General features: G+C 36.0%; 1 protein-coding gene across 1 annotated transcript in view; it reads right to left on the bottom strand.

Annotated features, from left to right (window-relative positions):
* LOC148949164 (tyrosine-protein phosphatase non-receptor type 11-like) overlaps nucleotides 1-22,952 on the bottom strand; it is a 58,386-nt gene that overhangs the window by 10,859 nt on the left and 24,575 nt on the right. The window contains exons 5-8 of the mRNA XM_089093215.1: nucleotides 15,567-15,743; nucleotides 10,345-10,492; nucleotides 5,536-5,628; nucleotides 1,071-1,201 (exon numbers count right to left, since the gene is read on the bottom strand). Of these exons, the coding sequence (XP_088949341.1) occupies nucleotides 1,071-1,201; nucleotides 5,536-5,628; nucleotides 10,345-10,492; nucleotides 15,567-15,743 (549 nt within the window). The remainder of the gene's footprint in view (nucleotides 1-1,070; nucleotides 1,202-5,535; nucleotides 5,629-10,344; nucleotides 10,493-15,566; nucleotides 15,744-22,952) is intronic.

The following is a 22,952-nucleotide window of genomic DNA, read 5'->3' as shown; positions in this document are numbered from 1 at the left end:
TCTTCCATATCAATACCCTCGTATTCAATGCCTTCAGCCACTATTAACACCATTTGACATGCTTATTGTCAAATGGAAAAAAAAGAATCATTCGGAAAATATCAGAGAAAGCCCGAAAAATTAGAGAAGAGTGGAACCACTGTCCCAAAGTGCGCAATGAGTTTTTAGGCATACTTATCTAATCCACGTAACGAATCACTAAATAAACCTTTCCTAGCTTCGTACGGGTAAAGACGGATGTAGGAGAAGTGCATCTGAAATTCATTACTTTAACAATTCATCTATAGGAGGCGGCAAATATTAGCATTCAAATATTGCCAAACAAATAACCATGCCTCATGGCAACACACCTGAGGCCTTGATATTCTTTTTATCGCTAATAAAGACCATGTCTATAGTTAACAGAAACTAGTCCCCAAAACGGTAATTAAGAATTATTGAAAACGATCACTTATTCACGTAGTCCATACGGTACACAATATCAAAAAGAGACATATAGAAAAGAAGCAGCAGTTTACATTTTTTAACTGAGCCCTCTATCATATGCATATAGAGGTCCAGCACTTAAGAGAAAGAGGGCATCAAAGAATTCTTTCTTAGAGATTTAGGGGGTTGGAGATACAAAAAAAATGGCTTGTACATCATCAATTTTACATTTTCCAAGGAGGAGATGGGTCTTTTGGACCAATCCGTGGAACCCCTCATGCCCCCCCCCCCCAAAAAAAAAACGGATATGTTGGAACATTGCTTCCTTTAGATAACATCTTCTTTAAGAAGTATTTTATAGTTATACTGTAGGGATCACCTAATATTTACGTTTCCCTTTGTTCCTATTTTGTCACTTCTAGTGGATCATTTGTACTTGGATAGTTTTTATTATTAAAAAAAATTGTAATCTATAAATTGTGCAATGGGCAGATAAATCATGCAATAATCTCCCCATACACAGGGGAAGATGGGGGAGAATCCCCATCCCCCCTCAAAAAGTTAGACCTATGTACACTAGTATTGAATCTACGAGTTGTTGCAATAAAAAGCAAGAAAAATGAAAAGAAAAGAAGACAGGTCACCTTTCCCCGTTCAACTTCTTTGGTCGTCATTACAATTACTCGAGAATTCTCTTGCCAGGCCATATGCCAAAAATCATTTATAGAACCAGGTAAACATCCCTGAGTAGCAATATACCCACAGCTGTTCTTATCTAAAACAAAGAAACTGGTAAATCAAAGGTCAAATATACGAAATTTGGATACTAAATACTGAACAAAGCCGTATTAGTTTTTAACAGGTGACTGGTGGCGCCGCTATTCACACTATGGTATATCGCTAGTCTTTCAGCTAGACTATTCCTAGAAATGCATTCAAAAGGGCAATTATAATTAAATATTTATTGGTATTTGCGTTCCAAGACACCTGACAGTAAAAAAAGGCCAATTCTTTGCCTTATGAATATAGAAATGAATAAAATGTCAACTCCCATCAGTGGGAATATGAAAGAGTGTGATACTTTTCTACAAGGCGTACTCATGACAATTTTGTTGTTTCGACGGAATTAAACATTCGAGCTATTCTGCGTTGAGATCGTAGAAAAATCTTCATGTGTTGATAATAAGAATGCATTTTTTCATAGCATTGAGCTGCTGGTTCGTCATATTTCTCTTCTTGTGTAAATGATTGTCGTTCAAAGCATTGTAACTCCTTCGTTCTTAGTAAAGCATCCAATTTCAATTCCAGAAAAGGTAAAATTGACATCCAGTGTTCATCATTCCGCCCTACATACTATGTTCTACATACTATCAGGATTGTTTTTTATCAAGCATCTAAATTCAAAGCGTTCCGTCCAATCCTACCAATTAGGGTTCCAAACCATTCTCGGCAATACCTACCTATTGTCCACTGTCGCTAACACACTGATTGATGTCAAAGCGTCAGTCGTGATTGCAGGCCAAGGAGTGCGTAAAGCCTTTGACTCGCTGATTCACGTCACTATGCTTCTTCATGCTGCAAAACCTGGGGTGAGTCTCTCTTATGTTAGTGCCCTCCAAAGCATATATTCCAGTCTCAAAGTTTGGCTACTGCTTGACCCATTGTCTAAGGGAGGTGGCCCTAAGCCCCTATAAACGTCAAGCCCTGCCTCGAGTCACATATAATCATCCGCCATTCCTGTTCATGTGGCAGAAGGCACTCCTCAAGTTATCGTTTCTTCTCCCTCGCTTTCTAACCCTGGAGTCCTTAGTGCTCAGTCAGCTGCTCCCTCTTTTTTTATTCTTACTGGCAATAACATGTCATCAGTTTGTTTTACCGACGATATTTTGAAACTGAGCCATGCTATCCAGCTTCTTGGCGATGTCTTTGCCTCGTTACAATTTGAATAAGAAAAACTCAATCTTAATGCGATTTATTGCCAGGAAGTCTATATTTGTATATTTTAACGGGGAGCAAGAGCCTCCAGAAGACACTCCTCTGAAAATAGTAGGATCAAGCCAGTCAGTCACCTAACTTACCTCCGTCTACCCTTAGCTTTGGGTATTTTCGGTGCAATACCTTAAATTAGGTATTTCTTTCCAAGACCGCACTGCCTTTCTATGATGAGCAAACAAACGTTCAAATGGGAATAAGTCTATTTATTAGACTGTGAAAACAGATACAAAAGTTTGGATATTTCGATCACATATACAGCGATCGTCATCAGCAGATATGCTAAAGCATTAATATTAAAACTAACATATTTAGACAGAACAAAATAATAATCTTCCAGAAATAGTTTGCAGTTCATTCACAAGATTTGTCTGAGGTAGTTCATTAACAGGGCTCATCGAAAGTCTTGAGTTGCAACATTTTCTTCTTTAACATTGCCTAAATGTAAGTTGAGTTACTAATGAAGGTGGCAAAATCTTCCTCTTCTTCTAATTGTAAAAGAAATGATGGTCAATTTATAGTTATATGCTTGATTGGAACTCAAGATTTCGGATGAACCCTGTTAATGAACTCTCTCAGGCAAATCTAGTGAATGAACCTTAAAATATTTGTGAGCCGGAAGTTATTATTTTGTATTGTATAAATATGTTAACTTTAATTTAACGCTTTAGTATTTCTGCTGTTGACGATAGCTCTACATGTGATCGAAATATCCAGACTTTTGCATCTGTCTTTGCTGTCTAATAAATGGATTTATCCCCATTTGAACGTTTATTTGTTAGCTTTTGGTAGCTCACATCAAACGTCGAGTTAACTTTTATTTGTGTCTTTTATAACGTTTCGAGGTTGATTTATATCCACCTTCTTTAGAAGCTTTTCAATTTGATAGCCCTCCCGCATTACTTATAAATTGCAATACTCTGGTAAATGTTTACCAATTTGGTCAAGTAAGGATTTCACTCTATTCTCTTTCCTTCCGCAAAGTATGTTCTACCCCCCCCCCCCCCCATGGACTCACAACTCTTAGCTTGTCAGAAAATATAGAATTTCCTATCCCATTATGTCTGCACAATACTCGCTTGTCGATGCCATGCCAACCTTAAGGTTCAATACTGACCCAATAGGTCCGTTTTAATTATTTTTCCCACTTCTTCATTTTAAGTGATTGTATAATCCTCACTAGTATCCTCACTCCTTGTCTTTTTTATTGTTTTTTATTACGTGTTGTGTACGTCTTCTTTCTGCATAATTAATATTTTTTGTTAATTTTCTAGATTTGTTTTTATTGCATCGAAAAAACTGTTGTGGAAAACAAATAAGCTATATTTATGGTATCGTACTTATACGATCAGACCTTTTTATAATTTTGCATTAACAACATGCATACAAATCCGCCTCAAAATATGCAAATTCACAAACTCTAATCAGTAAATAAAAAATCAACCATTTTAAAATCTCAATATTCAGCAACTTGTTGCCCCTAATAGATTTAACATCTATTGGTAGTAGAATAATCTTTGTTTGCAAAGTAAAAGATTATATGATTCTTTGAAAATTTATCGAAAAGTCTTGGTGATCAGAGCTATATATAAGAAAAAAGCACCGATTTTTAAAGACATGATTGATAAACCCATGTAAATCTAGGGAAGATCTTTAGTCGAAACCCGTTTATTTGTACGAATTAACACACAAAAGGCACAAACTCGAATAACAAGCCCAACTAGCTCAGATAGTAGAATATCAGACTCCTGATTTCGGGGTCACTGTTTCGAACCCAATGCTGGTCTTTTTCATTGGAAAATAAATACTGAAAATATATTCCTTTTCGGGTGAAACTTACGTCTATAGAGGAAAAATTGATATCAGATTATTTTACGCGTGCAGATGCATACGAAATTTAAATAGATGGGGGAGGGCGTAGTCCTTTTTTATTCATAAATGAGTACTTCGGAAGTTAACGTTTTGGTGAGTTTACAATGTTTTCTTAGGGCTGGGGGATCGTGTTGAAACTTCCATTCCAATTTCTCTAAGGGGGAGGACCAAGGCAACTCCAAGTTTTGTGTCCAACAGGCTTCACAGCTAGCTTCAAAGGATTTACGAGATCAAAACCGGTAGTTTCCCTCTGCCAATACCAAATCAAACCACAGTTCGCTACCAAGTTTTTCCAAAGATCAACCACAGGATAGAATTTTGATCAAGGTTATCTGAAGATGGGCTTTTAATATCTTACTGACTTACGTACAACTCTAAAATCACGAATTTTACAATTTTGAAATTTCAAAGATGATTTATATACAATTTATATTGATTTATATACAAATTATTACAAAGAGCTATAAAATATTCCTGATAAAATCATAATAGCGGGACTTAAATTGGCAACTTCATCTGATGCGAAATTATTTCCGTAATACAAGAAAAAACAAATTGTGAAATTTGACGAAGATCAAGATTTCTCAGACCACTTGACTTTTGTTTGATAATAAAGAATTCTTAATTTTAGCCAGATTTTGCTAAGATTCAATTCCAACCATTCAAAAATGGAGGGGAGAGCTACTTGTAATTGATAACACGTAACTTTTTTGACATTCTTTTGTAGCACACTAATTTGCTTACAAGTTTAAAATGGTACAGATAATTGTATTTGCTTTCATATTTTATTAAACACTTTTGGAACTACTAGAATTTTATAAATATAATCTAAAAGCCCTACCAGTGACACCAATTCACAAGAATCTTCAGGAGTATTTGGGGAGGGGGGTCAAAATGAATTTTCCAAAATGTAGGAGGAGGTGGGCAATTTTATTTGTTTCCAATATTTTTCAATGAAAATACCCAAATCAGTGTTATGCAAAATCTAGGAATAGGGAGCAAAAAAATGTAGGGGGATAAATTCCCCCCCCTAAGCTGACACCACCGAAGTGGTCCCGTTTAAGATAGAATGGGATAAGAATGACAGTAGTTAGCTCTGCCTTTATTTTTATTTTTTTTTAACTCAAAAATTAATTTCTTCTAGCATAAAAAAAATAAACAAAAAAAGGTTTCAGACTCTAATCAGAAGTCATAGTGACAATTCAGAAGAAACAGAAGTAAAAAAGAGAAAAATAGCAGTCTTACCCACATCGTCTTCGAATCGAATATAATTGGCATTTATATAGTCAGCCCCAAGTTCATTAGTAACTTCAGTCAAAACAACACGGGTGTGGTCAACTATAAAGAGAATACATGTGTCAATAAGGGCCCTTTGAAGGGGAGGGGGGTGACCGAAACAAGCAATCCTAGGTGCCGGGGCTGGAGGCACCGCGGACAAGATTTTTTTTTAACGTGATTCTGTTAGTCAATTACTAGTTCACATAAAAAATTTTGAAGGAGAGGGGCGCCAAGTTTAACATTGTCCCAAGCGCCACCAAACCAATGAATAGCAATAAAAACACGCCACCAACCCTATGAAAATGAGTAAAAACGAAAAACAATTCAACTATAAAGATTATAAATCGTGCTTCAAGAATAATTCATATAACTGCACCCACAGCCATCCACCTCAACAACTTAGCCCCATAAAAATTCAACTTCATATAACTGAATTAATTCATTCATTTTCACACAGAATACGATTCTTGTTTTAAGAAAAATTATTCTGAATTATAATTCATTTTCTTTTACAATAAGCAATACAACTTATTTTTTTTTAAACTTGCTTAAATCCGTCAAGCAGATGAAAAAAAAAAAAATCTTAACAGCATAAAAGACAATGAACCAGTACAAAATATTAATTATATTCAGAAGTGGGAGAAGCAGAGGAGGTTTTATGAAATCTAACATAATTTAGCGTGCGTTCGTGAATCTAACATAATTTAGCGCCCGTTCGTTAATCTAACGATATTTAATATTCCTATTGATCATTTTTCAATTTTCAAAAGATTGCAACAAGCCTCAGAATGACCCAATTTTTTTAACCCAAAAGCAAAACTTGAAGTAAAACTGAAAACTCCAGGCAAGTAGTCTAAAGTTTTAACGCACTCAAAAAACACCGAGCTGAAAAATTCATCTCGTGATGGTCACTCTCCTTTTAAATTTTCGCTTTCCCACTTAATCCCATTAGAAATTCCATCTATTTGTCCAATAAATTGCAAAACATATGTTCACTACAAGGTTATTTTAGTCACCAATTCCTTTTAAATCTTTTCCCAAGACCCCCCCCCCCTTGAGGACGTCCGATATTTCGTTTGGTCAAAACAAAGAAAGGAAAAAAAAATATCAAGACGAAGGAAACAAACGGGACTACGGCCAGTAGAATGAAAGAATACCAAACACGGCAAGGATACACCGCCTGCACGATACGAGTAGTTTTAACCGCGAAAAACAAAGATAAAGTCAAAAATAATCTAAAACCTGACCACAGAAATTTACTGTTAAAGAGAGAGGGGGAAAAAATATCGTCTTAGTTTGTCTTTTCCTTCTACGCCGTAATCCCGTTTGTTTCGTTTCATCTAGTTATTTTTTTCTCTCTTTGTTTTAGTTTGTATCGTCTTAGTTTGTCTTTTCCTTTTACGTCTTAATCCCGTTTGTTTCGTTTCATCTAGTTATTTTTTTCTCTCTTTGTTTTAGTTTGTATCGTCTTAGTTTGTCTTTTCCTTCTACGTCTTAATCCCGTTTGTTTCGTTTCATCTAGTTATTTTTTTTCTCTCTTTGTTTTTGTCATGGCTGCCCAGTTCGGCTTTAAGTCTTTCGTTTCGCTTGGTCACAGCTGGATCGCCAAAAAATAAAGTTTTTGCGATGTAATATCTGTAGTTATACTTGAAGCATATTTATCTGAAATTTAAGTTTTCTTAAATATAGATTTCAAAGTCAGGGCTTTCAGCGCCAATAATGTCAGTGGCAATAACGTCAACACAAAACATTTTTGTCCACCAAGATCAATCTTAAAGCATAGGCACCGGCAAGGGGGGGCATACCCCCCCCCCCCTAGGAATTTGGGCCTATAAAGTAATAATAACGAAACCAAAAGAAAAAAGCAGAATATGAAAAAAACATGGAAAAAATGTGTATTGTCCCATTGTTGACTGTCTGCCAATAGATTTTGACCATATAACTAAAGTGTAAGAGCCTTACTATTGATAACATTCAATCAAAGAATCAGCTTTTTATGGTGATCCTAAAAATGTATTTGTTTATTAGTAATTAGTGCAGCTAGTAGTACGCAAGAAAGTTCGTATAATTTAAATAAAACACAAGGAAAACAACTTAATAAGGGGCAATTTTGGTAAAAATATGCCGTCAACTTTTGCTTGCATTGCCAGAGTACCCATGAGCTGATAAATGAAGCCAATATAATCAGAAATGTCTCCCCTGAAAGGAATGCTGGTAATTCTTATATTTTCCCCTGAACGGATATGTTTTTGTGTTTTATTATAATTTATTTATTTTCCAGGAGTGACTGTATTCATCTACTTGTCGCTTTGAAAAAGATTATTTTTTTTACAGTTATGAAGTATAAAGGTGTCAAATATATTGGTTTTTGGTATTCAAAATTAAATTAAAAATATTAAAAGAATCTTTTTTCTTAATCTTAGTTTTAATGCTTTACTTTGAGGAAACTACTTTATAATGCGTTACTTTTTATAATCATTTGAGTCTAAAGGCATTAAATATTTTTGCTGTTTGATAACCAACTTCTAGGAATTCTGGCAAATTCCCCAAGTGTAAAGTTTCCCCTGAAAAGTTCACCAACTGGCACGTTCCCTCTCCATGGAAATTCTCCCCGTGTAAAATCCTCCCAGGAGAAAATTCTTCCTCCCCTCCCCACCCGAAAAATGTATGCACAGTCCCAATAACAAATAAAAAAACGAGTAAATTTTATAACTTAAAAATCTTTCCCCAGGGGCTAAAGGGGGTCATTTTATGTCTAAAGACATAGTTATTGGGCCTTTCGACTATGCTGAACAAGAAAAACTATCTCAAAATTTTCATCGAACGATTTTGGGGAAAAGATGGATTGGGAGGGGGCCTAGTTGCCCCCCAATTATTTTGGTCACTTAAGCAGGGCACTATAACCTTTCATTTCCATTAGAATGAGCCCTCTCTCGACGGTCTAGGCCCACTGGGTCAATACGATCACCCCTAGGGGAAAAAAACAAACAAACAAATAAACACGCATCCGTGATCTTTCTTCTGGCAAAAATTACAAGATTCCACATTTTTGCAGATAGGAGCTTGAAACCTCTACAGTAGAGTTCTTTGATACACTGAATCTGATGGTGTGTTAATGGGTAAAACTAAACTTAAAGAAACTTATATATTTCAAATCAGCATCATAAGCCAATTCTTTTGATATGTCAATTTGTATCAAAATTCAGTTTTTTAGTGTTTCGGTAAATATTGAGCCGGATTGCTCCGTACTTACAGTTCATTACCACGAATTGTTGGATTTCCCATCAAAATCGAAACAGAGATCATTGCAATATTGATCGTTTTTTGTGCGTCACCAAAAGTATTGTATTTATAAAACTTTACAGTTTCATGAAATGTAATTAAACAAATAGAAAAGGGTTTTCAACTAAAGTAAGGAGCCATTAAGGAGCCAAATATCTTCCTTTACAGCCAACCATTATGGAACAAACGAAAAACAGCCTGTCCCTAAATGGGCTGGGAGGAGGTCGTAGAAAAGGATTTAAAGGAAATTAAGACTTCTTGGAGGGTGTATAGAGGTAAGCTTTGTATATATTGGGATGGAGAGTGGCGTCCACAGCGGTGTTGACCTCGGGTGGCTTGGTGCTGCAGTGAATTGTGAGTAGTAGACCCTGATTTTCTAAGATTTTTCTCTAGGTTGTTTTAAAATTGCAAACTCCTTAGGGTAGTACCAAATTTCCATCAGTATTGAAACATCTGAACCATGAAAATACAAAAACAAACCTAATTAGCTAAATTTTTGAGAGTTTTCCACCCACGTTTCCTTCTTTTAGTGCCTGCTAGAATTGAAAAGCCCTTAATTTCGGAGCATTGTCAAGTTGAATCCTGAAGATAAATATGCAAAACTAGTTAGCGAAATTTGACAGCGCTTTTATTCCGTAAAAATTCAAACAATAACAAGTTGTTGATTCCCAAAAAAACTACACCTTCAAGGGAAAGCTACAACTTCTTGTGCTGTTTGATGCTATATGATCAAGCTTACTTTTGGCTTATTTTCCACCCAGTTTTTTTTTTTTTTTTTTTTAATGTGGCACCGCTAACACCAAAAAGTGCATAACTATATATGGAGGGTGTTTTTCATTAGAAAGTGAAATTTAATGATAAAAGATAGATAGAAAATTACAAATTTTTTAAGATTTAAATGGTTCTGTAAGTCTCCACTGAACTTATCCCAACTATCAGACTTAATTTTCACTGCCCTTGGTGCTTTAAGTTTAATCATCCATAATTTCAGAAGTATAAAAATTTGAGGAAATGTAAGCTCAGCATTCTCACCAAGCTAGCACAAGTTTCACCACTTGAGACGACTATCACAGACTATCACAACAGACGGCACTCACAACGACTATAACAACTATCACACTGAAATTTTTAAAATAAAAATTTTTCAGTAAAATGCGAAAATATGAACTACTCACGTCAAAAATATAGTAAATTTTAAAAAAATAATTAAAGTTCAACTAATTACAAAATTGCATCTTCAGATACGTGCGCAATAATTTACCCAAGAGAGGTGCTAAGTTTGTCATTACGTCATTACACGTAAACATTGTGTCATTACGTCATTACACGTCATTACAGTTTGTCATTACGCGTAAATCACAAGAAAATTTGGATATTCCACGAATTTGGGCTTTTCGAAGGAACCAGGACGGAAGTCCATACCTGCGTCTTGTTATTATCTTTTCAATTCACAAGTCGTTGACTTAGAAAAAAAAAATTAAACAAAGAACTTACATGGCAGGATATTTTTGTATCGATTTTTATGACGGTTTTCAGGTTTCATTCCCTCTTTTCTTGAATATAAATGTTTGCACTCCTGCTGCTGAAGAGCCTCAAACTCTTCCCAAAATCCACCTTTTCCGGATGACATACTATTTTCTTTCTGAAAAAATTGCCAAACATATATTTTAAGTGGAAACGACCAGCTCTTAAACCCTTTAAGAAATATTCCACGTTGGGTCTTTATTCGAAAGTCGAAAGAAATTTGGGGTGAAGTTTTATTTTTTAAGGTGGTTTGAATAAAAATGAAATAGTTATTAATTGAAATGAGGGATGATATTTTGCCACTAGGCCAAAGAAGAAAGTTTATTGGGAGGGAAAAGTCAAAGGCTGGTCCTTATTGTTGTCCAATGTGTGGAGGATTAGATGAGAGTGTATATCAATTAATGTGTGAATGTGAGGAGCTGAGTGATTGGAGACTTGAAGTGTTTTGTAGGGGGGATTATGATTTTGAGAGGTTGGCGAGAGTGTGTACGGATGAGTGTTCTATGGGTATCAGAAGCTTGGCACGATTCCTTTGTCTCGCGATGAATCATAGAAGTAGATTTGTAAGAAATTAAAAGAAAAACTCTTCAAACCCTTTTCAAAATCTACAGAAGTGTACCTTTAACCCTTCATGGCCCAAGGGGGGTACAACTGTACCGCAGGATGTAATTTTTGCTATTTTTGTACTTTTTTTTGGAGATAAGCACAATTCCTTTTAGGACTTTTATTTATTTATAATTATGCAGAGGATACATATAGTTATAATCTATACCGGTCCTTAGGCCGCTCCCAGCGGACATAGGGAAATACGGGTTCCAGTCCTTATAGGCCGGTGAGAGCAGATATAATATTTTGACTGTATTAGACACTGTCGGTTAGGAGAGTCCAAACATACAACATCGTCCTCATGTGTTATCACTCTATTCAGGTTGCAGGCTTAGAAGGTTGTAGCTATAGTCAGGCCGCTAGCCTAGAGACCTACAACTGTAGGCCCTCGTGCTCTCGCTGTCATGTCACTTGATTTCTAGCAGTAGACAGTGGAAGATAATTATATCGACAGTACTAACCTAGTCATTTACACGTAGGCTCTATTTAGTGTGTATTTAGCTATTTACAATATATCAATCAATCAATGAGGATTTAACGTCCTGTTCCTTACCCGAAGGCGATGTCAGGGGCGTCATCTCTACCTCTCTCTCTCTCTCTCTCTCTCTCTCAGTGTACTGCCTAACGGCAGGTCCATGGCATATAACTCCTCCATTTTACTCTTTTACTCCATCCATTGCTTTTTTATTTTCAGATTTGCAATGAATAAAAATCGTACATATAGTGCAGCAGAAGCACTACAAATGTTGAATTTGGACTCTACGGACGATGATGGTTCTAATTATGATGAAGATATGAGTGAAGTGGACGATAATGAATGTATTCGAGATGTGGATACTGATGTTGAGGATATTGCTCCAATTTCTGAAAATAGTAACGATACAGATATGTCGTATCAGATAAAGTCGAATGATTCATCATCCGAAGACAGCGGCCAAGAGGAAGCTTTAACGACTCAACAACACCCAGGTGATGTTACATCAAAATCTGGTCGTGTATGGTCGACTGCTGAACCACCAAGAGGCGGAAGGCGACCCAGACATAACATTTTGGAAGTAGCACCTGGCTTGACGGCATATAGCAGAGATGTGGATAACATAAGCGATTCATTCCGATTATTTTTTTTCTCAACAGATCGTCGCATTGATATTTACAGCAACTAACGTTAGAGCAGAGAAGTGTATGAACAGTGGAATCAGCAGCATCCAGATAAGCAAAAGCAATGGCGTGCAACAACAGCCAATGAACTGTATGCTCTCTTTGGTTTATGCCTTCTGACTGGTGTGCTTCAATGTCGAAGGGAACCAATATCTTCACTGTGGGCAGGGACTGCTTCATATCAACGCCCTGTGTTTCCGACAACTATGAGCCGTGAACGAATGAAGCAGCTGAAGAGCTTTCTCAGATTTGACGATGAAGCAACAAGAATAGAACGTAGGTCTACTGATAACTTAGCAGTTATTCGTGATGTATTCGATGAGTTTGACAGGAATTGCACGAAGGCTATAAATCCTGGACCTGAACTGACGATTGACGAACATATGATATCCTTCAGAGGCAATTGCCCTTCCCGTCAATATACACCTAGTAAACCCTGAAAATATGGTATAAAAGTCTGGGTTCTTGCAGACAACAGAAATTATTATGCCTCTAAGTTACAGGTATATGCAGGTTGATGGCACATGAGAAGTTGGTCAGGGGGCGATAGTTGTCCGTGATCTAACCGTACACCTCAAGAAAGGATATGGCGTGACAATGGATAACTTCTTTACAGATGATGCTCTGGCAGAAGAACTGCTCGACAGAGACATAACAGTTGTTGGAACCAAGAGAGCGAACAAACGAAACATTCCCATCTTAATGAAAGCAAATCGGCAACGTGGAGTAAAGTCCTCAATGCTCCTGTTTGATAACCATATTAAAATAGTTTTGTATGTGCCAAAAAAATAACGCTGTCGTCCTAATATCAAGTCAGGATGACGATAAGGCAGTTGGAACTGAGGAAGAGCAGTTGAAGCCTAAAATAATTCAATATTATAACCACACCAAAAGTGGAGTTGATGCTTCGGATAAGTTGCTACACGAGTATCGCAGTTGCTTGAGTACAAACTGGTGATGGCCGTTACAGTTATTTTATGACTTGCTTGACATTACTGCACAGAACACCTACTGTGTCTGGATGGGCAAATATCCAGATTGGGAGCCAAAGTCATCATCGCGTCGGAGACTCTTTCTTCTAAAGCTTGGAGAATCCCTTGTCATCTCTTGTGATGAGAGAAAGACCAACTAATCCCGTTGGACTAAGAAAGAAAACAGTGGATGCTCTTAAGCTTTTTGTTGCTGTTGATGAAAGAGTAGCTCGAAACTTGCCACAGCCTGACGACAAGACTTCTGGTCGCTGCTCCATGTGCGCTAGAGGCAGAGATAGAAAATCAAGAGCGAAATGTGATACGTGTCACAAATTCATTTGCCAGGAACATTCCAGGAAGATAACAAGTGTAATCTGTAACGAATGTGATTGCTTTTGAAAAACAGTGATAAAAGTAAGAACACTTTGACATTATAGCGCACAGTTTTATGTTTATTTAATATAAGATGAGAAAATAATTAGTCTGAGATGAAACAATGCCTATCGTTTGAGACAGTGCTCATGATTTTCATTGCGGAGTATCGCATTAGTTAATTGTAGAACTAATTACATGTATAATAATTGTGCAAGTTTTTAAGTAAACATTTGTTTAATCATTTACTAAATGTTCCAGTTTAAGAATATTTTGGTCGGAGTATTTTTTCAACTTTTCCAGATCACAGAAGTGAAACACAATCATGAAACAAAAAAACAGAGGATAGAGAAGGGTGGAAACGTTATGCATCATGGACCTGCCGTTAGGCAGAACACAGAGAGATAGAAACAAAACTGTAAAAGGTGTATAGCATTTAGATAGTAGACATATTAACAAAATTTAGCTTTCAAACGTGGTATTTAGCCTAAGAACTGTGAAAAACAAATGGGGTACAGTTGTACCCTCCGTTGGGCTTTAGCGGCATATATTTAACCTTGGGTTTTGAAAGGTTACTTGTTAGCAGCAAACAGAACAACTGGTCAGGTAAATCTCTTCTTTTTTTAAATAATACTTTTCTAATACTTTTTTAATTTTTTTGAACTGATTAGTAGAGAAGCTTCAAGATTGGAACAACATTAAAAAAATTGATACAAGCTGTGATATTAACCAAAATACAAGCAATTCCTCCATCTCCATTTTTAACAAATCACCTCAAAAAATCATAATCTAATTCCATAAATAAGCTTGTCAACGTGCCATTTCTAAACCCTTTATGTGTAATCGACGTATTTCAACTGAGCAATAAGCTTCATTGAGCAGATAGGTCGGCTGAAAAACTCAATGGTAATTCTAGATTCGTAATTCGTGATATTGACCAAAATACAAGCATTCCTCTATTTCTAATTTACCAAATCAGTCCAGAAAACCGTAATCTGATTTAGGAAAGAAGCTTGTCAACGCACCAATCTTAGCTCTTCATGCCTAATCGACGAACCTTAACTTAAAAAGAAACTTCATTTTTAGCCAGGTCTGCTGAAAAATTCATTGCTAGTTTTTGAATGGTAATTTGTGATATTGAGCAAATAGAAGTAATTTCTATATACTTCCACTTTAACAAATCATTCCAGAAACTCATAGTTTAATTTCAGAAATAATCTCATCAAACACAAATCCAAAGCAATTCTAAGTTTAATCAACATGCTTTATCTAAGGAAGAATTTTCACTGAGCAGACAGGTCCACTGAGAAACTCATTGCTAGTTAAAAAAAAAACATTACTATTTAAAGTTGCTGAAATCAAAGGTCCTGGCAGCACTTGTCCCCCCCCCCCAATAAATTCCCTGGCAGGATTCATGATGATCCACCTCATCTTTTCCCCCTCTGTACCGGTAGGCATGTGAATTTCATATTTTATGCTACATAGAAAAAGATCCTCGTAATGAAAAGGGCACTGTTACCCCGACAAATAAGCTTGTCGACACACTATAATCAATATTTTTTTAAATGAGCAAGAAGTTTCATTAGGTAGATTATTCATTCACAAATTCATTGATAAGTTTAGACTTTAACCAGTATATGGAAGCAAAATGGATGTATTTGCATGAATTTTCCAGCGTAGTCTTCATTATGGTAAATACAAGGATTTAGAATTAATATTCCAACGTTCAGGCTATTATAGCGAAAGATAAATCATACGAATTAAACCTAAAACTAAGAATTAGGTAGAAGATAAAAAGGAAGCAAAGTGAAGAGTGGAGAATGGCATAACAAGGCACAAAAAGACTGAGAATGGCGGTGATTCTCGTGGCGTTGAACGCCTGTTTACCATTTAGACATTCACCATTATCACCAAATTATCACTATTTCATAACATGACTGGCAACCTAATTCATCAGAATTTAAATCATGCCTACATAAAGGAGTGAGGAATCCCTCTAATAATTGACCCAAAACCCCCTACATTCTCTGAAGAAATGTGGAAAAGAAATATAGAGTCAAGAATGATATAAGATAGCATTTGTACCTGTAATTCCCTAACCCTCATGTCAATCCCTGCTGCAGTGATCCTTGTGGCGTTGAATGGTTGTTTTAAATGCACAACAGTTCCAGTTGTTTCCACCATCGGATTTTTCTTATAATATTCAATGAGATCCGCCAAGCTAACAAATTGATTCCCTCCTCCAACGTCATACTTTCCATCCTAAAAGAGAGGAAGTAAACTAATAATTAATTATTGTCAACTATATTGTCAAGTAATAATTAATAATTAATCAACTAATAATATCAATAATAATCAACTAATAGTGTCTCTAGTGTAGAAAAATCCAATTATTTCTATATTAATGCAGATACATCAAAGGTATAAAACAAGCTATCAAGCCCGGTTAGCCCACTAGGTTGAGCATCCAACTCCCAATTTTGGAACTAATGGTTCTGGTCATGGGCGCGAATTCAACCGTGGGTTTTTTCCGTCTTTAAAATGTATTTTATTTAGAACATATTCTTTTTTGAACAAAAGTTACGTTTTTGGGAGCTAAGATTCAGCTATTTCACACAAGCCGATAGATAAAAAATTCGATTACAAGATTACAATGTTGGCAAGTCTAACCCGGGTGGAGCTGCAACATTTTTATGGCATGGTGAGTAAGGAATGGGGCAACACGACTTGAATTATGATTTAGGGGGAGGGGGATAGTTTTTCTCCAATACTCATAAGAACCCATAGGCTAATATTTTTTTATGCCTGTTATTCAACAGGCATCCCTGCTAGTCAGAGACAATGTATATAAATATAATACAGTTGGATTATTCCGTATCTCAACCATTATACAAAGCCGTTCCGAGACGCAAGTGCTTCGGAGAACATTTAATCAAGTAGAAACATAAGCGACATTAGATTTTTTCACAGGTAAACAGGTCAGATTACTCTTGAACGCGAAACTTGATTTCACATTTGTAACGCTAAATTTTAAGGAATCTAATTTAAATTAATTTATTCCAATACATATATAAAAATCGGTAATTAGTAGTGCAGTGTTATTATTAGATGTTTTTAGAAATTACAAGTAGGTTTAGAAGTCTCGAGTTGGTTTCAAAGGCATTTTGAGAAAGTTTCAGCGAAAATACGTGTTCCACGGTAGTATACACTGGACTGCTGATGGCAGATTAAATGGAAAGATGTGTTTGTATGCACCGAGAATGTAGTAGCCAAAAATCACTGAGCCGTTATCTTACTGTAATTATTCATATACAGTGGTCAGAGACAACGCTCTAGTGTTGACCTGATGACTTTAAAGCCTGAGCCAGATGACTTTGAAGCCTGATGTAAAGCCTAATGACTTTAAAGCTTGAGCCTGATGACTTTAACTTACATTAAATTAAAGTATTATTTTAATTTTGAAAGGATTTATTGCATGTACCACACATAAAGGAGGCCCGAGACGGTCAATCATTTTGATCAAAAGCTTCCGTCAATAGATTGATTCAAGCATTATTGACCGTCTAGGAGCCCGTTTGACGCTTGAGTCGAGCGTTGACGAAGATTGATAGAAAGTTTGAATGACTCGAGCGCTTGATTAGGGTGATTGGCCGTCTAAACTAGTTTTGTTCAAGTATTGCGTCAGTCACGCGCCAACAACAATGGAAGACACATCGGAAGTAAGCGCGAGTTTATATGTTTATTAATAGAGGTACACCGGGATCACCCTCAGTTATGGAAAGTTAAAAGTAAAGACTTTTATAACCGAAATAAGAAAAGTGCGGCATTTGACAGGATATTGTGGGCGGTAAAGACATTGAAACCAGACTATACAGTTTCTGAACTAAAAAATAAAATTAATATTTTAAGAATAAACTCCAACCACGAGTACAAGGCGATCAAGCAGAAAAAGAAGTTGTAAACCAACGACGTTTCTTATTTTATTTTTGTTTTTGCTTAAGCGCAACCAAAATACATACAAGAAACGCCAAATCAGTATTATGCTGCATTTCACACACGGTATACTTCACTTCCCAACTGTGAACTGAAACTAAAAATCTAGCCGTGAGTTAAAATTAAATTTAAAACTAGCTTTGGTCAAGATTGAAGGGTTGATTGAAGCACACGCCAATTGATTGACGGAAGCTTTTGATCAAAATGGTTGACTGTCTCGAGCATCCTTTAGAGAGATGTTGACAGGTTGAACTCTAACTACAATCTGAATTATGAATCTAACTACATTGTATAATGTAGTAGTTGATATCGTTCAGAATCCTGTATGTTAAAGTTTCAGTCATTAATAATTGGACGAAAACAATGATGTATAGTAACATGTGTCGTCTGTGGCTATATGTCTCTTAGGGTTTCTATTAATCTGCCCATTGAAATCGATTGAAAATCATCGTATGAAATAGGAATGAATGAATCACCTGATTCATTCATTCATCATATGAATTAATCACCTGATTCATTCATTCATCATATGAATGAATCACCAGAAATAGGAGTCATAATGTATCGCCCTTTTGCTTAAGACACTTAATTGAATATACTTATATTCTGTTTGCGGGAGCACGGAGAACACACTAAGCACATCATCCTCTGGCAATAGTACTCCCCCCTCCATAGTCTCTTCAGAAGCATTCTGACTTGGAAATTTTGTTGGTATTCAACAAGCGTATGTATTATCATCACTTTGGTGAGATTCTTTGAATGCTATACTTGTAAGAGGTAAGAGACCGACAGCAAATCGTTTTTGTTATTATAACCACGATTACAAATAACCACGCTTACCACCGTTAATAATATTTATGGTAAGTTCATAATACATAATAAATAAGCAATAATAATTAAATAAATATAGTAATAGTAATAGAATAATAATAAGTTTAAAAAAAGTTAAAGAATAAATAATCAAAAAATTCATAGATTAGTTGAAAATATTAATCAATTAGCTTTATCTGACAATCAGTTGACATGTGAAGTAGACTCCCAGTAGAAATATTTGACTCCCAGTAGAAGTAGAAGTAAAAGGAGTTCAAACTTCTAAAGAAGGGCAGGTACCATGAGTAGGGGTGTTTACTCGAAATTGATATCGCTGTGAGCACTGGTAAATTACACAAGAATACTATGGAACACAGTAAATGCCATATAATTTGGATAGTTGTCTTAACAATTTATAAGACCATCGTATTTTCATGATGAAGCAAAGTAAAGGCTGTGGATTGTTTTATCAAGTGTTCAATTATTTTCAAGGCCGTGTCCAGGATTTTTTTTTTCGGGGGTGGGGGTACACACAAAAACTCAAAAAACGCACTCAAAAGTTGTTTATATCCATTTTTGTTACGTTTTTATGAGTCAAACAAATATTTCGGGGGGACGGCGGGGGGTTACCCCCCCCCCTCTGGGTACGGCCTTGATTATTTTATAGTTTTAATAATTAATTGTCAATTAGTAAACTGTGTCAAATGAAACTCAGAGAGGAAAGAAAATAACAAAATGAAAAAAAAATCAAAAAAGGTGAAAAAACGAGGATTTTGTCAGCCAGTGGCGAACCATGAAGAAGAAGAAATAAGCAAATATTTCGACAAGGACCTCCGCCGAGTCGTCCTCAGTGCTAAACAAAAAAAAGAAAAAAAACAACGAAAATCAACTTGGCGATAAACTTGGAAAAATTTAAAAAAAACATAATCTCTCTGTTTCTTTCAAAACCGAACAAAAAGTTGAACATTTTTTCAACTCAGGAGAAATTAAATCTGACCCTGTACTGGGTAGTGGTGTCTACAGAATCCCGTGTTCATGTGAGAAATTTTACATTGGTAGGACCCATCAACAACTAGGTGAACGTTTGCATGAGCACAAAATTTCAATAGATAAGTCCCTGAGATTACAAAATAACAATGACAACTTTGATTCAGCATTGGCTTCGCATACTTTCGTAAAACTGACCCTTCAGGCTCTTTTTGACGAGGCAATATTAATATCTACTGTAAAAGGCGTACAAAAAGCTTTTAAAGAGGTAATTGAGATTAAAAAAAATACATAACCCAAAATTTAGCAGTACATAAAGATACTGAGATACTTTGTCAAGCTCATTTTATGACAGGTTAATTCTGAAGTACTCAATCAATATTTTCACCCAGTACAGCCTGAGAGAACCTATTTGCCCATCAAATGTTGAACAAATTTGTAAGCCAGCCAAAGCAATAGCAGAACAAAGGATTATTGCCCAATCATCTTGGTAGTTTTTTTTTTCATTGATTCCAATCTGGTTCTTATTTACTTTCTGTTCTGTCGTTGATAAGTAAACTTCGAAAGGTTTGATTTTCGTTTTTTTTTTTGTTTTTTTTTTCTTTCTTTTTTGTTTAGCAAGGAGCACAACTTAACAGCGGTTCTTTCCAAAATATATTCTGATTTCTTTTTATCCATGATTAGTCACTGGATAACAAGATTTTCATAATACCACCTTTTTTTATTTTATTTTTCATTTTGTTATTTTCTTTCCTCTCTGAGTTTCATTTGTCATGTATAGCCAGTGTAGTATAAGAATGTATTTAAGTAAATTGTGTAACTAGTTAATTATTCATCAATAAATTATTTTGTTAATTAATTGGCTAATCTAACTAAGTTGCATATTTCAACCGCTTTCCAGAATAAGCTAACTACTTTGACGTACCCTTAGTTTCTATATTTTCATAGATAACACCAGTATATGAGACAATTTAATGGATATTTGAACACGTTAGACAATAAAAGGACAGCATTGTCGCTAAATTAGGCAATATAACAATAAAAGAAGAAAGAAATATTTATAGCTAAATCTGGCCAAATTTGGCGTTTTGAGTTTTTCTTCCTTGTTAAATAAAGCAGTGACAACAAACTAAAAACAACAACAAAACATTAAATTAAGAAAAATTCCGAATATTCCAATTCCGCATTCTTGAGCCTTCATCAACAGGGAAAAAAAGGGGAAAAAAATTGTTAAATCATCTGAAGAAAAAGACAAAAAACAACATAACAAGAGAAAAAAAAAGAACAAAAGACAAACAAATTAATAAAACTTATATCTGAATAAACTTCCACAATACTGCTAAATTCTAACACGGAAATGAACACCAAAATCTCTAGATATTTTTCCTCTATAGGATCAGATTGGCCAACGAGTGCTAATTGGCAGAGTGCTAAATGGGATAAATGGACGAATTCTGTGCAAAGTATGCCACTGTCTTCCGCTGGAGGTTCGTCAAGTTTTGATAAATAATGGCTGTCGTGATGTAAATAATACGGAATTTGTGAAACTGCAACAACAACTGCAAGATATTAAAGAACAGGTGAGCCCTCCTTCCTCTTCGTTTTCAATTCAAATTTTTTTTTTTTTTTTTTAATTCAATTTTATACTATCTCTTCTGTACCTTTAAGATGGGCAAATATTAGGCAGGAAATAAGCGGCAGACGAAAAGCTGCTCCTGTCCGGCAGACGAAAAGCGGTGCAGCTAACAGCAACAAGGAGCACTGATGGATTTAAACGGTGATTTGCTGGTGATATTGTGAGATAAAATTATGGAGTGTGACAGAGTGTATACGGAACGAGAACCGAACGAATTAAAAGAAAAGAAAGAGAACTGCTATTTTATCGTCAACAAAATCTGAAACCCATGAAAAAAAGATTTGGCATGCTTCGTGATATTTTCCATGCTTCGAACAACACCATTGTTGTTGGCGCGTGACTGACGCAATACTTTAACAAAACTAGTCTAGACGGACAATCACCCACGTCAACTTAAGCCATTAAAACTTGCTATCAATCACCGTCAACGCTTGACTCAAGCGTCAAACAGGTTCCTAGACGTTCAATCATGCTTGAATCAATCGATTGACCGTATCAGGCCTCCTTAAGTTCAAAGTAACTGTACCAGAGACATTCCGTGATTGTTGACCTTTGTATGGCCAAATGGCAAAACAAAAGCAATATTGTCCAGAGTGGAGACTACAAGTTACATCTAACTCAATTAAATCTGTTAATTGTGACTCTTGGTTCCACGCAGGGGCCGAAAAGTGTGCCAAGATAAATATCAATTGAAGTGATTCCTGGAGGCACCTTGGTTGCTCCACTAAATCCAAGGTAAACCTTACCTCTTCTCCGGGTCTTTTTGTACCCCGATCTTGCTTCCCTCGAACACCTCGTACCCCTGTTGAAAGAAAAAGAATTCTTAGCATCCTATGTGACCTATGTAGTCCAGCTCCTTTTCCTGACTCTCTATACAGCCACCTTTCCTTTTTGACAGAAAAACCAAACGTGCCTGACGAGGCTGGGCCTAGATCAGTCGGCCCTACAATTTCCCCGGTCCCACCTCAGAGCCAAGATCTTGAAGTTCTTTCCAAAGGCTCAACGCACGTATCGTGCCAAACCACTGAATACAAGCATGGATAAATATGTTCAAACAGACAGCGTTACGGCAGCCCCCTCCTTACAACCAGATTTTACAAAAATATTGACTTTAAAAGAAAAGTTAACGGATGTGTTAATGCTTATTACAGATTTTTTGTCAGTTTACAAAAGTGATTCGAGAAGTCAACCTAAACAAAATTCTGAAGGCGTTCATCCTATTACTCTTACTCCTATTTTCTCGAAACTTTATGAAGGATTCCTTGCAGAGTGGCTAAAGGGAAAAATCCTACCTCTTACTGACCTGAGGCAATTTGGGAGCCTAAAATCCACTTCTACTTCCCACAACCTCGTTTCTCTTATTGACCACACCGAGAAAATCCCCCAAAAGCCCAATTCCTGGCTAAATTTAATTTCCACTGACCTTCAGAAAGCATTTGACCTTGTTAACCACAATATTTTAGTTGAGAAACTTGTCAGTTAGTTGAATGTTGATCCCTTACTGGTGAAATTGGTTGCCTCCTTCTTAACTAATAGATCGTAGGTAGTCAAATACCAGAATCATTATACAAATGATTCCTGATCGATGGAATTTCCTGATCGATGGAAATTTGTTGATGACCTAACGGTTGTTGAAACTTGCTTCAGATAATTTAATAAGCGATCCTATGAGTATCTGAAATTGGAGATGAGGCCTCGGACTTAGACATGACAGTAAGCCCGTCTAAATCTATGACAATGCCGATTTGTTTCCTCAAATCCTCCCCCCATTTTCTTAATTTTATCCTCCTGAAATTTCTGTGTCCTCATTTAGATTACTTGGCTTCACCTTTTTTTTCAAACTTAAAGTGGGATATCCACGTTAAAAACATCATCCATAGAGCTAATGTGTCTATCGCCCTCCTTAAGCTCATAAATAAATTTAGCGTCCCCCCTTCTCATTTCTTAAGGATTTACACGTCTTTTGTCTGCCAACATCTTGAACATGCTTGTCCAGCTTGGCACCCTGGTATCTCTCGCGAAGAATCGCAAAAAATTGAATCAAT

Source organism: Artemia sp. Qi Xiang Cuo, chromosome 8 (genome assembly GCF_049724085.1).
Source record: "Artemia sp. Qi Xiang Cuo chromosome 8, ASM4972408v1, whole genome shotgun sequence".
Classification (NCBI taxonomy): Eukaryota; Metazoa; Arthropoda; class Branchiopoda; order Anostraca; family Artemiidae; genus Artemia; species Artemia sp. Qi Xiang Cuo.
Note: the sequence above shows the minus strand (reverse complement) of the source record. Positions and strands in the feature narration are given on the sequence as shown.